General features: G+C 45.1%; 1 protein-coding gene across 2 annotated transcripts in view; it reads left to right on the forward strand.

Moving 5' to 3' along the window:
• The window catches only part of PRKCB (protein kinase C beta), a 328,913-nt gene that overhangs the window by 134,251 nt on the left and 177,767 nt on the right, over window positions 1–16,895 (forward strand). For both annotated transcript variants that reach the window (XM_045993021.1, XM_045993020.1), the window contains exon 3: window positions 3,812–3,894. In XM_045993021.1, coding sequence (XP_045848977.1) covers window positions 3,812–3,894 — 83 coding nt within the window. The remainder of the gene's footprint in view (window positions 1–3,811; window positions 3,895–16,895) is intronic.

Consider the following 16,895-nt stretch of genomic DNA (forward strand, 5'->3'; position numbering starts at 1 on the left):
GTGTGTGTGTGCATGCACATGCATGTGTGTGTGCCTGGATGTATTAAAGTTTTAATTTTTAAAGTAATCTCTACACCTAGCATGGGACTTAAACTCACAACCCAGAGATCCAAAGTCTCCAACAACTGAGTCAGCCTGGCACCCCTCCCTCTTTGTTTTTTTTGTGTGTGTGTGTGTGTCCTTTCTTTCACCACTTCTGTTTCTGCCTCTTTTCATTTGTTTTGGTTATTGTTTTGCGAGGGGTTTATACTCTAGTACTTCCTTTGTGGGAATTAAGTTTTTTAAGTCCTTGTATTTTGGAAATGTCTTTACTCTGGACCTTCTCTGAAATACCAGTTTGGCTTCGTTTGAGGTTTTAGGTCGGAATGACTTTTCCTAAATCTTTGAAGATACTGCTCTATCATATTCTAGAATTCAGAACTGCAGAGGAGAAATCTGATGCCAAATTATTTTTGTTCTTATATATACAATGGAATAATATGCAACCATCAAAAGAAATGAAATCTTGCCATTTGCAATGACATTGGATGGAACTAGAGGGTATTATGGTGAGCGAAATAAGTCAATCAGAGAAAGACAATTATATGATCTCTCTGATATGAGGAATTTGAGAGGCAGGGCAGGGATTGTTGGGGATAGGGAAAGAAAAAATGAAACAAAATGGGATCGGGTGGGAGACAAACTGTAAGAGACTCAATCTCACAAACAAACTGAGGGTTGCTGGGGGGTGGGGGGGTAAGGATAGGGTGATTGGGTTATGGACATTGGGGAGGGTATGTGCTATGGTAAGTGCTGTGAAATGTGTAAGCCTGATGATTCACAGACATGTACCCCTGGGGCAAATAATACATTATATGTTAATAAAAAGAATTTAAAACACTATTTTTGTTCTGTTGCTGATAATTTTCCCTCTGTCCTCTTCCTGCCCCTGCTGGACATGTTGGAATGATCTCAGATACCCTCACCCTCAGTCTCTTCTTCCTTAACTCCTATAGATGCTTGATAATTTCTTTCAGTTTAATGACTCAAATTCTTCTTCATCTTCAGGGAATTATCTTTTTCTGTTTCCTTTGATTACACCTTCACTATTCTCTCTTGAATCTTTTTAGATGGGTATTAAATTTTTGGCTCTGTTGTACAGGTTTTGCAGCATTTCTTTTATTCCTTCCCACCCGTTTTGGGGAATTCTGGGACAGTCCCTCAATTTAGACTTCCAGTTTGCCAAGTTCTTCTTTATCCATGCCCATTCGGTTACCCGCCCAACCCCCGAGTTTCCAAATTGGGTAGTAATTATTTTTCATCCCCTGACCTGTGTTTACCTTTGACTCTTGATTTTGTTTCAAAATGGAAGTAGGGTTGTTTTAGCTGATTATGTTACTAGTCTATACTCCTTGTAAACGTTTTGAACGATGTAGAAAAATGTAACATTGAAAGTGAAAATGATGGGTGTTCTGTGAAAGGGAGCTATATGCAAAATGACCTCCAAAGAACAAGGCCAAGTCCAGCGTGATAAGAAATTATTTAGTAAGGCGACTTAAGGACAGAAGCAGGTCTTGTGTGGCTTCAAGACAAGTAGATCTCTACCTTGCCCCCACCCCTCCATAGGACTTGTTTTTATGGCCCCAGAAGCAGGGGAGTCCGTGTTGGTATTACATCTGGGAGAGATGCTTAAGGGTAGTTGTGTGTCATAGCCATATCTCCAGAGCACATCAAGGACATTATGTTCCAGTGATGTACTTGAGGGTGTGTTTAGACAAGAAAGAAAGAACGAGGCCAGACATGGTGTTCAAGAAGACTTCAGGTCACAGAGTTGTCATCGTAGCAGATTTGTCCAGATGTCATCGGTCTGGTTCACATGATCGGCAATCCTACTGCCCAGAGATAATCACCACTGGCTTCTGTTGACCACTGTTCATAAATTTCTCTCAAGATTCATAGACCTATAGGAACAGAGGGACACACACACACACACACACACACACACAGATGTGTGTGCACGATTTGACACAAATATCTTTTTTTCAAAAAGAGTTTATTTATTTATTTGACAGATAGAGATCACAAGTAGGCAGGGAGGCAGGCAGAGAGAGAGAGAGGAGGAAACAGGCTCCCTGCCGAGCAGAGAGCCCTATGTGGGGCTCGATCCCAGGACCCTGGGATCATGACCTGAGTCGAAGGCGGAGGCTTTAACCCACTGAGCCACCCAGGCACCCTGACGCAAATATCTTTTTACAAAGCATATATAACTTATAAAATGCAGTAGCTATTAAAACAGAAAGGGGAGTAAGCGAAGGCAAAAGAAATTGGCCCCTTTGGACCTCTTCTTGGTTTCCAAACATGGGAACTTAAAAATTTTTGTACTGTGGAAAATACCAAACATTTATTAAGGTAGATAGCTTAGTATAATAATTCTCATGTGTCCATCACTTGGGTTCAGGTAATGATCAGTCATGACTAATTTTTATTCCAGCTGTAATCCTCACTTTCTCCTTCCTGTCATACTGAATTTTTTTAAAGTGGGCTCTTTGCCCAGTGTGGAGCCTAATGCAGGGCTTACCCTCATGCCCCTGAGATCAAGACCTGAGCTGAGATCAAAAGTCAGATGCTCAACGAACCAACCAACCAAGCCACTTACATGCCCCTCCCAAATAATTTTTTTTAAGATTTTACTTATTTATTTAAGAGACAGAGAGTGTGTGTGAGCACACATGTGAGGAGGGAGAGGGACAATAGAGAAGGGAGCGTTGCTGTGTATTAAAAAAATTTCTTTTTTTCTGATTGCTTCCCTGTGATGTCATTTAACACATGCCTCTGTCACTTGCATTTTCTGTAAATTGGCAGTTGGATCAAAAGTCTTGCACCATTCGGGTTTGATTAGTTCAGCAAGAGTACCTCATAGGTGGCGGAGAACTTCCTGGTACTTTGATCGGTAGAGGCAGGTCGAGTCTTCCTGTGACGTTAGCGGCCACTGATTCATAAGGTCCCTTGTCTCTCTAGGTGTAGCCTTGAGCTTTCCTGGCCTGTTTTCATTTGTTGAGAATGTTCTTTGGAAAGCTATCCCGAGTTGGTTGTGTGGTTCTATAGCATGGTACGTGTCCTCCAGGATCCCACCATTTAGACTTTGTGAGAGTAGATTTAATATAGTCTCTGACCTCCCCTCCCTCCAAGCGGTAGAATCCCCAGGTTGCGGAGCCGTATCCTAGCTGCCTCTAACTCGCTGGCATTCAAATATATGTATGGGTGTATTTGGTTGCAAACTACTCGAGTAACAAAGGGCACATTGCAGGTTTTTCCTCCACTCTTGCAGTCATTTGGCATTGCTCCTGCTGAGAGGGGGGCACGGGTCTGCCATGCCTGCTCGCTCTGATTTTCTGCCTGGCCCTTCGTATCATGCATGTCTCTCTGAGCATGATTCTAGTGTTTAAATATATTCGCTCCTTGTGCATTCTGGACCTAGACCTAAGCCGACTACTGTTTCATGCCAATCTAAGAAACCACGTCCTGTTTCAAAACCAGCACAAGACCTGACAGCTGAAGGGATCTTTGGGGAGGGGGTGTAATTGTGAGCATTTGTGATCTTCTGAACCCCGGTTACCTTTAGAAGGTGAACTGATTTGTAGGATGCCACAGCAGTGTGGTTGCCCTAAAGGGCAAGTTGGGGAAGCTGAAGCCATTGTTCATTCTGCTGTAAGACCTTTCTCATTGCGAAGTCCAGTTTAATGATCTCTTTCCCCCCATTCCCTCTCTTCCTCCTCCCCACTTGCCTTCTTCCTTCCCTCCCTCCATCCTCCCCTTCTTTTCTCTTTTGCAGTCTGCTGTTTTGTCGTGCACAAACGGTGCCATGAATTCGTCACCTTCTCCTGCCCCGGTGCCGACAAAGGCCCAGCCTCCGATGTAAGTAACAGGCACTGGTCCCCCTTTCTGCAGCCACGGTCAGTGCATCCGTTTGGGTAAAGATGGCTGTGCTTAGACCCCCCCAAAATGGGGGGGCTGTTCGTATTCCAAAACTTGGGGTGGTCCTTACAGCCTCTGAGACATTTTTCATTTTAACAGGAAGGACAAAACAAGACATTTTGGGAGTGGGGAAGGACGGTACGGGAAACCAGCTGCTTCCGCTACCGTGATTTTGCTAAATGTCTTCATCTTTACGGCAGGGGCATGGAGAGTGGTGGTGAGATGCTAAATTGGTCCTGCTGCTCTTTCAAGGTAGTTAAGGGCGGTACCTTAAGATGCACTTTACAGCTCTTTGTCGGAGAATTCTTGATACCAGGGCCCAGAATTAGGAGGAAAATGGGTTTATCCTGTTGCCATGTATCCCAAAGTCTGGCTACTGTTGGTGGGGCAGGGAATCCTTCTGGGTAAAACAGGCAAATAAGTTTTATTTTAATCAGTATGAACTTATTTTAATATGGATTGGAAAAATGTATCTAGTAGATTTTCTAGTAGGTTTTGAATTTACGGTAGAGATGGAAAATTTCCTACCCAAGGAAAAGTCAGGTTAAACAAAAGACAAATTGGTTTAAGGAAACTCTTTTTTTTTTTTTGAAGATTTTATTTATTTATTTGACAGACAGAGAGATCACAAATAGGCAGAGAGGTAAGCAGAGGGAGAGGGGGAAGCAGGCTCCCTGCCGAGCAGAGAGCCCGATGCGGAACTTGATCCCAGGACACTGGGATCATTGACCTAAGCCGAAGGCAGAGGCTTTAATTCACTGAACCACCCAGGTGCCCTGGTTTAAGGAAATTCTTAAGTGAAGGACCCCATGGGCTCTATAAGGATATGGCAGAAGCCTTGGTTTAAGTTTGTCCAAAGCTTGTGGTACATTGTTGATTACCTCCTCAACAGCCACTCCTAGCCCTTGCTCCCTTTTCTCTGGCAGAGGCTGCCTCTCATGCTAAAAACTGGAAATGCCTGATACTTGCATCCCAGGCTCTGCTGTAGTTAGTGAATGATCATGTTATCCAGTCCTACTCAGAGGGACCTTGGGGGAAGTCTGGGGAGAGCTTTCAAGAAAGGCTTTCCTTTCTGATGAGGGCGGACATCACTTCCTTTTTCCTGTTGGGTATTTTTTTTTCTCTGTTGGGTATTTTTGTGTGAGGATGCAATGGATGGGGTTGTGGCAGCACTTTTGTGTTAATGAGGGAGATGTACTTGCCTCCTGAGCATGACAGTGGAAGAGGCGAAAGAACCTGAGTCATTGATGACATTGGTGAGCTGCTGAGCCCACTGTGAGTTCTCTTATGCCCAGACTGCATATGTGAGATAAGAAGCTCCTCTTGGTAAAGTCTCATTGTTTGGGGTACTCTTGTCCACGTTGCTGAAACTGCCCTGGTAGACCTCTCCACCATGCACGCTCCTCCCTTGGCTCAGTGATGAGTTGGGTTCAGCAGACTCCACGTGCAGCTGTCACCCCTGGTTCTCTTATTGTGTTCCTGCTTTGGCTCACCTTTCTGGAATTTTCCACATTGGCATGGTCTTCATTACTGGTCCTGTCCTTACCCACTTAGACGTGACAGCAGACAGCTTGCCAGAAGTGAGTGGTGACTGCCTTCTGTCATTGCATTTGTGGACTGTTGTTGGCCTTCTGTAAGTGGTCGTCTGCCCTTTCACTGCAAATCAGGGATATAACTGTCATCACAGCAACACGGACACTCTGGAGCTTAGATGATAGTCCCTTTGCTTGGACACTGGTACTTGGGTTTAAGGACCCCATGTAGCATGAACGATGAAAGCCCTTCCAGACTTGTCTGCAGAGATGAAGATGGGACTGTTCACCGTGTTCTCTGAGACCACGCTTCATGGCCCTTTTACTGTAATTCTGTCTCTCATCCCCAGAAAATAGGGAAGTTTGGGGGGGACAGCCTGGCTCCGTTACAGAGCTCTGAAGGTTCCTGCAGCCTGAGACTTGAGTCTCATACGGCAGCCAAGAGGATGGTGTTTCCTGTATCTGGTCTATGTTTATTGGCTTTTTGTGTTACCTGAGATAGAAACTCCACTCAAACTGGTTTATGTGGAAAGGGAAACTTTTGGACCCAAAAGCTGAAAAGCCCGAGGATAGATTGGCTTCAGACACAGTGAATCGAGGTGCTGAACTTACTTCCTCCCTTCCTTGGCTAGGCTTCCTGTCTTGGTTTCTATTTTAGGAAGACTTGCTTTGCTCCTAAGGGAGGGTGATGGCTGAGATACCCATGGTCTTCTATCTCATCCACGACAAGAGCTAACATGTCATCGTACTGTGCTTTACCTGGAGCCAGGAGGATGGTTATGCTGATCTGGCCAGGTCTGGTCAGGTGCCTACACCCTGGCGAGGAAACCCCATGTGGCCACCCCATGATTTTAAGAGTCAGGGAGGCATGGTCCCTCAGAGAACTAGGGGAGCAGAATGTACTGGCTAAAATCATGGACTGTGGATGGTGCCATCTAGCCTAGGTTCTGATGTGTGTGACCTTGGGCAAATTACTTAACTCTCTGTGCCCGAGACCCCTCTGCTGAAAAATGGATAAAATCATAGTCCCCATCTTCTAACCTTGTTAGGAGTGCCCAGTGTCTCCATATCTATAAAAGTATCTGGTTCGTGGCAAGAGCCAAGCATTTGAGGATGATGATGGCAGTGATAATGATGAACAGGGAATATATGTTGGGCAGGTGGCAAGGACAGATGGCTGCCACGTAAGTCTGAAGAATTAGCAGGCCCTCTGCCTGCCACTTGGCAGGTCTTCCGAGGAGTGCGTAGGCTCCATAAGCGGTAGGAGACCCCTGTCTGTATGAATGGAGCGGCCCCGCCATTCATTGCGTCGGGGTTGGGGAGGGAGGGCAGTACTCCCCGCAGCCAGCATGCATAGGATTTGGCAGCCGACTTGGAATGATTCTAACTCTGGACACAGTTCCAAGAAGGTCAGCTGGCACCAATGATGATGAATTTGTCCAGACTCCTCAACTGGCTTGACTCAGTTCATTGACCTTTTCCTGTCCATGGCTGGAGACATGATTAAAGATCTGGGCACACCTGCTCACCAACCTGGCCAGGCTCTTGTTTGGCTGCCGGTGAGACTCCTGCAGTCATGGAGGGATGCCCTCCTCCTGGGTGACCTTGGAGGAACCGGTGTGCAACGAACTCATGGAGCAGGCAGGCACGGTCTCTATCTATGCAAAGAGAACATGCTAGGCTCCATCCTCTACGACTCTGGTATTCGAAGCCCAGCCTGAGCCAGGGAATATTCTGGACATTAGTAGAACTTTGTGTAGTTGGTGTTTTTCTACAGATAGGTCCGCACTAGGCATATCAGGCTACCTGAGGAAAGTTCATGAACCAGGCTCTGTCCCAGTGACTTCAGTTACTGACCCAACCAATTCATGCAAATGGGAATAGACAATATATATAGGCATTGACCAAATGGAGGACCTTAAGATATGGCAGAGTTCTTGGGTGTTAACTTCTGGTCATCTGCAGGCATGGTCTTGGTCTACCCTGGCTGGAAACTCTCAATTCTGCTGTCTTTTGGACTTGTAGAGAGACCAAGTCTCTGGTATTGCCATAGACATGCCATTCTATTTACCCAGCATTTAGAGTACTACCCACAAACACAGACTCCCGAGAGATCTTCTCAGAACACGAAAAGGGGACTTGTGTCTTGGGGCCAGAACTAGAGTGAGTCAATCGAGGTACTTCCCCTGGGCACAAAATTTAAGGGGTTCTTGGCTGTGTCTGCAGGATGATCTTTGATGGCCCCACTCACATGACTGGCAGTGAGCAGCTTGTCAGCCTGGGCCTTTGGTTCTCCTTCACATAACCTGTCATCCTCCCACTGGCTCGCTCTGGCTTGTTCACATGGTGGTTTCAGGGCGCCGAGAAGAGCAAGAGAGCGTGACCCAAACACATACCGTGTTTGATAATGTCCCGCTGGACAAAGTAGTCCAATGGCCAAGCTCAAATTCAAGGGGGAAAGAAATAAGACTCCACTCTTCATGGGGTGATGGGGGAAGAGTCTCCGGTTAGTATCCTGAGATCCTGTTGACCTGAGTGGTAGAACAGAATTCCTGGGGACCATCCCGCTGGACTTCATAAAAAACCCATGGATGTCAGTGTGGTTTGGGGAGTCGTAGCCAACCTCGTAGGAGGACACACAGCTCATTTTCCCCCTGCCCCATGTTCTTGTATGGCTTAGCCATCTCCAGCTACAAATGGGAAGCTAGGCAATTTCTTGATCACGTCCAGAGACAATGGTGGTTGGGACTGTGGGCCCTACAGTCAGACATAGGTGATGTCAGGTCCTGACTCTGGAAGTTACTCATTAGGGGGACCTCAGGTGGATCATTTTCCTTCTCTGTGTCTCAGTTTCCTTCTCTGTAAACTAGGATATTAGTACCAGCCACATAGGTTTGTTGTAATATTTTTTTTTAAGAACATCCTTAAAATGAAGAGAGTTAAGAACAAACACAACAGCGTCAACAGCAAGCAGATTGAAAAGACATTGTGCGAAAGTGCTTAGCCCAGTGCGCGCCACACAGGAAGCCCTTGGTATGAGTAGCTGAGGGCCTTTCGATTACTCTCTCTATCCCTGAATCTTGAATGTGCTGATAATTGTCTACAGTCCTCCACCCGGAGCATGCCCTCCTGAGGTAATTGCTGTCTCCATTTCCGTGACTTGACACACAACCTCCAAGTCGGAGAGAAGAGCCTGGACTTTGGAGCCAGAAAACCTTGGTGTCAAATTCCATTGCTCTCATTTACTTACGGCTCCAGGGATCTGGGGAAAATAATTCAAGTTCTGTGATCCTTAGTTCATCTCTTTAAAATGGGGGAAATAATACCTAAATCATAGTTCTTCTTCTTCTTCTTTTTTCCTTTCTTCAGTATATATTCAATGAGAGGCTGCTTGAGTCACATCCAGAATAGTGTCTGGGACCCGAAGAAAAGGCACTCAGCGAATGGTTTCTGAATTATTATTAGTACCTGGATGAGTCTTTCCTACTGAAAACGGGATGCAGGATACCTTGTGACGTGCCAAGGAATCATAGCCAATGATAATAGCTAATTTTTTTTGAGCAAGGGCTCTATGCCAGCAGTACAGAAATTACAAAAGGACTCTTTAGCTGCTTTGTCTAAAGATACTTTCTTCAACGTTTTATGGTTTTAGCAATGATTTCTTATTGTTTATAGTCAAGATGCAGAATAAAGCCCATTTTATACCCCATCTCCTCCCGATTACATCACTGGGTCAGGGCAGTTAAAGATGGTGCACACTGATGCTGAGCGTGTCCTTTTGTGTTTTTATTTGATTTTTAAATTTTTTTTAAAAAAAGTTTATTTTTTAATCCCCGCACCCAGTGTGGGGCTTGAACTCATGACCCTGAGATCAAGAATCACATACTCTTCCAACTGAGCCAGCCAGGCGCCCCCTTTGTTTGTGTTTTTAAATCCAGTCTTACTTTATGAAGAAATATATTAACAATGATAAATCATGAGCTAAATGTTTAAGATTTAATGAAAGGAAAATAGAGGATTTAAAAAGAATGTACATATTAAAAAGAGTACGTATATATTTTATATATATAATGTATGAATATGTATAAAAATGTGTTTGAAAATCTGGTTGAAATGGATGATTTTCTAGGAAATTCTAACTTGCCAATTTTGTCTCAGGAAGAAATTGGAAACCAGAATAGGCGAGTAACCAAAAAAGAAATGAGAACATTGCCCAAGAAACTTTTCTTCTCTCAAAATTATAGGCTTCGTGGGTAAATGGTCTTAAACTTGAGAGGAAAGAAGGATTTCTGTGCATTTTAAACTATATCAGATTACAGAGAAAAAAAGTAAAGCTTCACAATTTTTTTTTAATTGAAAGTGAGAGAAATCCAACTCAAATTAGTAATAGGAAGACAGATTGGCTCATGGGAGGGACATTGGGAATGGAATAAGCTTCAGGGACAAGGGCCTCAGATACCGGAACAGAGGCTGTGATGCCTGCAAGGTGTGTGCAAATTATCAGCTAGCTTTGCTGGGTAACAAAACATCCCGAAATGTAGTAGCTTGAGGCAACGGTCGTTACGTTTTTTCTCATGATTCTCTGGGCTACTTGGGTGATTCTTCTGATGTGGGTCTATTGGGTTGATCTTCATTTGGCTCTATCAGGGGTCTTGGTCAGCCAGCGACCTCGCTGGAGCTGGATCACCTAGGATAGACTCACTAACATGACCACCGGTTGGCAGCCTGTTGTCTTGGGGACTTTGTTTTTCTTCCATGAGGTCCTTTTCCTCCACCAGGCTGGCCTTGGGACATCCACACCCTGGCCCACAGTTCAAGTCCAGCAGGAGAGGGAAATCCCCAAAGCACAGGTGTTCTTCCAGCCTTCATTTGTGTCACACCGGTTATGGCTAAGACCAGATTCAGGGGTGGAGAAAGAGGCCTCACCTCTTTTTTTTTTTTTTTTTTAAGATTTTATTTATTTATTTGTCAGAGAGGGAGAGAGAGCACAGGCAGACAGAGTGGCAGAGGGAGAAGCAGGCTCCCTGCAGAGCAAGGAGCCCGATGTGGGACTCGATCCCAGGACGCTGGGATCATGACCTGAGCCAAAGGCAGCCGCTTAAACAACTGAGCCACCCAGGCGTCCCTAGGCCTCACCTCTTGAGAGAAGGAGCATCAAAGTCCTGCTACAAAGACTCATTCAGGGATGGAGGAGACCATGGCCGTTTTGCACTCTGCCACTCTGGCCCTCATCAGCTGTACCAGCTGTCACATGCCATTCTGAATCCGCTGTGTTTTCTCCCTGAGAGACTGACCTGTATGGACTGTGCCATTTGGGGTTCCATGAACCCCCTGACTTCTGGCTGGGCCCAGGCCAGTAGCAAGGGACCAGTAGGAGATTGGAAGGTGAGGAGAGAGTGGGCTGGGTATTTATCATGGTCCTCTTGGCTCTACCGTTTGACCAAAGATTGTTGCTCCTCTAAAGACAGTCTTTTCTGCACAGTTCTCTCCTTGGGTTCCAGGAGCTACTTTTTGCCCTTGTCTCTTTGCTCTGACTCACCTCCAGTTACTGCACTATCCCCTCTGGCTTCCCAGCACCATGCTTGTATCTTAACAAGTGGTCCTTTTATGAAACCTCCCTAAACTCTCTTAAGTTGAGTGTGCCATCTCTTTCCTCCTGGGGACCCTGTCTGGTTTGTCCTTGCCTCCTTTGCTCCTACTGTAGACAGGACACATCTATAAATACGTCTGTCAACTTGGTGATCGTTGACCCGAACGGAGAATGGAAATCCCAGCGGAGGAAGTGGGCTTTCTTTCTGCATTCATAATCAGGGAAGGGTTCTGATTGGTTGGTCCTTTGTTGTTGGGAGAATGAACTCTTACAGTTTATCAAGCCTGGTTCGTGTGACATCCCTGTGGCTCAGAGAGCAGTGTCTGCTCTAAGGAGAGTGGGGTGGGAAGCTTTGATGGGCTGACAAAATCCATAGCTACCACATCTTGTTACTATAAGCTTAGCTTGACCACAATTACCAGCATGACCTAGTAATGTTGGCATAAAAAGTAAACTATGGCAACCACACTTCAATTAAAAAAATAGACTATAGTAAGCAATGAGTCTAGATTAACAAATGCTAAATAAGGTATTTAATACTATTTAATTCTTGGTATAGACATATTGGCTCAAATAGACTTTTTTAAAGTGAAAGAAACAATCTAGGAGTTAAAATAACAAAGCTTTGGTCCACAGAATATCAGGACCGAGATGAAAGTAAGGCAGCAGGGAATTATAAACTCTGGGAAGTATAAATTAAGATGGTAGAAGTGGCCGCAGATAATATCAGTAACAAAGTAACCTAACAAATGTGAAGGGATTGAAATTCTCTACTAAACATTGAAGACTATCAGATTAGATAAACAACGTACAATTCTAGGCAATGTGTAGGAGAAACTTAAAACATAGGTTAAAAATAAAATGGGCAAAGATATACTGCAAAAACACACATAAATGTAAAACATGGTCTTAGTAATACTATCAGAAGAGAGAGGATTCAAGCAGAAAGCATAACGCAGGAGGTCAGGAGGAAAAACGCACTCTAATGTATTCCTGGTGAGTGTGTAAATCAGTATAATCCTTCTCGAGGAAAAATTATCAATATGTATCAAAAGCCTAAATGACTTCCTGGACCTAATAATTACTAAACCTAATCCTTTTTGACCCAAGAATTACAATTCTAGCAATTTTTTTTGCTGAGGAATTATTTAAGGATATGCAAATTTAGTTAGCTAAAGTGATATTCATTGCATCAGTATTCATACCAACAAAAATTTCGAAACTACCTAAATGACTGCCAGTTAGGGTTTATGTAAGTAAAACACATCCATATTTGGGTGCTGCATGGTGATTAAAATGTCACAATATCTGGGCAGCCTGCTAAAACCTGGAAATGTTCTATGTCTTGAATGGGATGGTGCCTTTACCGGTGTTCGCATTTTTCAAAATTCACGAAACTGTATGCTTCAAATCTGTACCTTATTATAGGCAAAGGATGCCTCAATAAAAAGCCACGGCAATTAACACGTTATTGACACGGGAATGTAAGTCATGAGATATTGGTGAAAAAAGCAGACAACAAAGCATTGCCTAGGGCACGCTGTATCAGAAAACATACAAATACACACACGTGTCCAAACAAAAGGCTACATTTTCTCCACATACTTCGGTGGCCACTTGTCAGTACTGCTCACTGTCTCATTCCAGACTGTTGCCTGCAGAGCTCTGGAGATGATTTGGCAGTATTCTTTAACTGGTTTCTGCAGTCTTGCCTGTTTTGGGTGCCACTTCACCTCCGGCGTGGACTCCAGCTTCCCACTTAATTCGGTTAAAATCACATGTGCCTGATGGCTTGCATAGAACTGTCAGCAAGTTTCCATTGCTTCTGGATGTGGTCAAACCTAAGGTCTCCCACCAGCTGGGAGCTAGCTTATCCGCAAATGAGAATCTTCAGATGCCCCTGGTAAGATGCGGGCCCCTGAGAAGCCTGGGCCGATTCACCTGTGGCCCCAGAGAAGGTGGGAAGTCCCAGCTCTGCCCATTTCCCACTTCTGTATTGGGGGCAATAAGACAGCCCCGTTTTAGAGAGAAGGCCTGCCTCCTATGGCATTGGCTGGTCTCCTTGACTCAGATAAAGCAACACAACCATGTACTGCACTCTTCTTAGAGCCTGGGTTGTTCAGTCTCATGTAGTACCAACAGGGGTCACCCTATAGTTCAGCTCTGATGCTCCGAGCCTGTCTAGCTCCTTCCAGGAGGTGGAGCAACAGTTAGGGTTCAGCCTCCCTCTTGGCATCATGGTAAGATCTCACCATCACCTGGCTCAAAGGAGACCCGTCTGTATCTCTCAAGGATGAATAACGTTAGGTGTAATTCAGTCTAACAGGACATGCAGGCAGGCAGTATGTCTGTCTGATCTATCACCTGTCTCAATGGGAAACCGCATCCTTCTGCGGAAGATACATTCTATTTACATTACGTAACATTGCAGTCCCCGATGTCTGCGTTCACAACAGAAGTGCTCAGTCATCAGAGTGTGTGTTACCAAATGCCAAAAGAACGCCTTACGGGGGGGCTTGGAGATGCTCTGAGGGTTGGCCTGTCTAGCTCCGAGGCAATTTAAATATCCAAAGAGCTGTTGTATAGTTTTTTTGTTTGTTTGTTTGTTTGTTTGTTTTTAATATAGCTTCAAAGGACAGAATCAGAACAGGGGACCATCTGTTCGGGCTAAAGGAGAGCAGCCCAAACCAATGGGTTGCTGTCCAAGGATATTAACTCCCCATCTCAGTGGAGCAAAGATCAGTTGCCATGGATGCCGTATGGGTGATATCTGGGCGAGATGTGGGTTTCTGCCACATTGGTGGCTCTTTCACTGGTGGTGTCTGGTTGTGTGCAAAGGAAGCCTGCTTCAGTTAACTCAAGTTAGAAAGGAATTTTTTGGAAAAGCTATGATGTACTTTAGAGAATTGGGAGAAAACTGGAATGATCAGGCCAGCTGTATCTGATTTTAGTTCTTGTGTTTCTTTGGTTTTAAATTCACATTTTGGAAGAAAAAAGATTGTTTGGTCAACTTCACGTTACCTAAGTAGCCCTTGCTTGGGTCTTTACACTGTTCCCTCCAAGTGTAAACATGGTAAACACAGTTGGGTGGAAGGGCTTTCAAAGGTTTTATTTATTTACTGACAGAGAGAAAGAGAGAAAGATCACAAGTAGACAGAGAGGCTGGCAGAGAGAGAGGGAGAAGCAGGCTCCCCGTTAATCAGAGAGCCCAACGTGGGGCTCGATCCCAGGACCCTGAGATCATGACCTGAGCCAAAGGCAGAGGTGCCCCTGGGATGGCTTTCAAAGGGGAAATGAGACATTGCTATAAAAAAAAAGGGGGGGGCAGAGAGGTTTGGCAGATCAAAACAACACACCGCCACTGCGATTTCTAAATGGCACTTTGCAGAATACGGTTTGTAAATGGTGCTTTGTAGAATACAGGTCGCTTGAGGGCTTGGTTGAAGTCTGGTTTTATCAAGCTTACAGATTATTTGAGGAGTCTGCTAAAACCAGACTTCACCTGAAAAAATGCAGACAAGAGCCAGGAAGTAGGCATTTTAAAGTCTTTCAGGTAATTCTGATGGGTAGCTGAGTTTGGAAACCAGTGGAAGACAGAATTGTAGTGTGTCTACGAAACCCAAGTGGTTGTGTTTGAAGACCGCTGGTGCCACTGACTTAATGGCTGGATCATCTTGGGCCAGTGACCTGACTTCTGCCTCAGTTTCCTCATCTGTAAAAAGAGGATCAAGGGAAGGTCAAATGAGTTAATCCATGGTAAGGGCTTCGTGCCATGCCTGACACAGAAAACACGCTAATATTCTCACCACCGATGGTCCTCTCAGGTCTTAGAGAGCGAGTTTCCGAAGTCCCGGCTTATTGTTGGTATGGCATGCATCTGTCGTGCTTGCCACGAAATGGAAATACATAGACAGCTCCCATGCGCTGCTTGGAGGGAGAGTCTTATACAAGGATGGCCGTGTGATGAAGGGTGCTTCTTCAACCAACGTGGAGCAAATGCCTCGCGCTCCCTCTGCTCCCCTTGGCCGTGTGCCTGCTGAGGCTTGCGCAGTGCAGAAGCCACCATGGGGAGGTCAGAAAGAATTGCTTCTCCATACCCCTTTGTGTCTCACTGTCATAAAGGCACAGCGCTTCCTGCTGTGGAGGAAGAAGCAAATCCGTGATGTGTGGCGTCCCGAGAACAGAAACCAACTGTTTCTCCTGTGCAGAAGGGGCAGGGCTGTCGTGATTTGAATGAGGTGCAGATGTCCTGTCTTAGGAATTATTTTGGCTTCTTGTGCTTGGGGGTGGACCAGCCTTAGAGCCTAATAAAAGCAATTTCCCAGAGATTTAGCCTGTGGAGCCTGCGGGCTTGGAGGAAGCAGAGAAATCAAAAGGCAGATGACCCTGGAGAGAGGCAGCCTGCAGGGATGTGAAAGGCTCAGGTCCTGGAGTCGAAAGACCTCATTTCTAATGTCCCTACTGTCTCTAACTTCTTGCATTCCCAATGGCTCCCCCTATCTCCAGCAGCCTGGAATTCTAAGATTTCTAAATGCAATATTTTAATTCTAATTTTCTCAAGTTTTATTTTTTATTTTTTTGTAATCTCTACACCCAACATGAGGTTTGAACTCACGATCACAAGATCAAGAGTCACGTGCTCTTCTGACTGAGCCAGCCAGGTGCCCCTCAATACGGTATATTTAAAATACAGTAACATCCAAGAGCCAGTATTCATAGATCTAATTCTGTTTTAAGCACTTTACGTAGAATCACTCTTTATTCTTCCTCACACTCCAGATAATCCCATTGTTATCATCCCCATTTTACAGATGAGGAAACTGGGGCACTCAGACTAAGTGGCTTGCCCCAAGTCACATGACTTGTGAATGGCAGAGCCAGGATTCGAACCCAGGCGGTCTGGCCCCCAGGGCCATGTTCTTACTCAGTACCTCAGACTGCCTCATAACCTCAGCCGTGTCCACCTGGAAGATCTCTCCGAAGCAGACAACCCTCTTCTCTGAGAACTGCCTTTCCAGATATGCACCCCTCAAAACTCTGGGACCCAAAAGACTGTTTGTTCCATGTGGATGTGTCTGTCCCAAGCTGGACCGATCAGATTCTGTCTGAGAATTTAGAATTTGAAATTAAAGGTGCTGGTTCTAGTCTGCAGGGGTCATACAGTTTTCGAAAATCGTTTACAGTGCATGGAAAGTGTCCGTCTTGATGAATTCCCACACGGCAAACATTTCTCTGGAATCAGAAGCCCTTCTGGGTTTCCTTCTACTTCCCTCCACCCCCAACACCTTCCATCAGACCAGCGACCCAGGCCAACAGGAGTTTGCTGGCTTTTTGTTTTTTTTTCTTCCATGGAACTATTTATTGTCATTTTATTTGATTTTGTTTCATTTCATTATATTTCAGAAAGAACACTTCACATAAGATCTACCCTCGTAACACACTTTTGAGAAAATTTTATTTATTTGTTTATTTAGAGGGCGAGGGCATGAGCGGGGGAGGGAGGGGCAGAGAGAGGGAAAGAGAATCTCTTTCAAGCAGACCCCCGCACAGAGCGCAGAGCCCGACGTGGGGTTCGATCTCATGACCCTGAGATCACAATCTGAGCTGAAATGAAGAGTTGGATGCTCAGCCGACTGCGCCCCTAAGACACCCCGCCCCCTTAACACACTTCTAAGAGCACAAAACAGTACTGCTGACCACAGGCACGATATTGTGCAGACCTCTAGTGCTTATATGTATTGTTTAACTGAAACCTGATGCCCATTGATTGGTGACTCCCCCCGCCGCCTCTCTCCCCAGTGTCTGGCAACCATCATTCC

The sequence above is a fragment of the Meles meles genome, chromosome 21, assembly GCF_922984935.1.
Source record: "Meles meles chromosome 21, mMelMel3.1 paternal haplotype, whole genome shotgun sequence".
Classification (NCBI taxonomy): Eukaryota; Metazoa; Chordata; class Mammalia; order Carnivora; family Mustelidae; genus Meles; species Meles meles.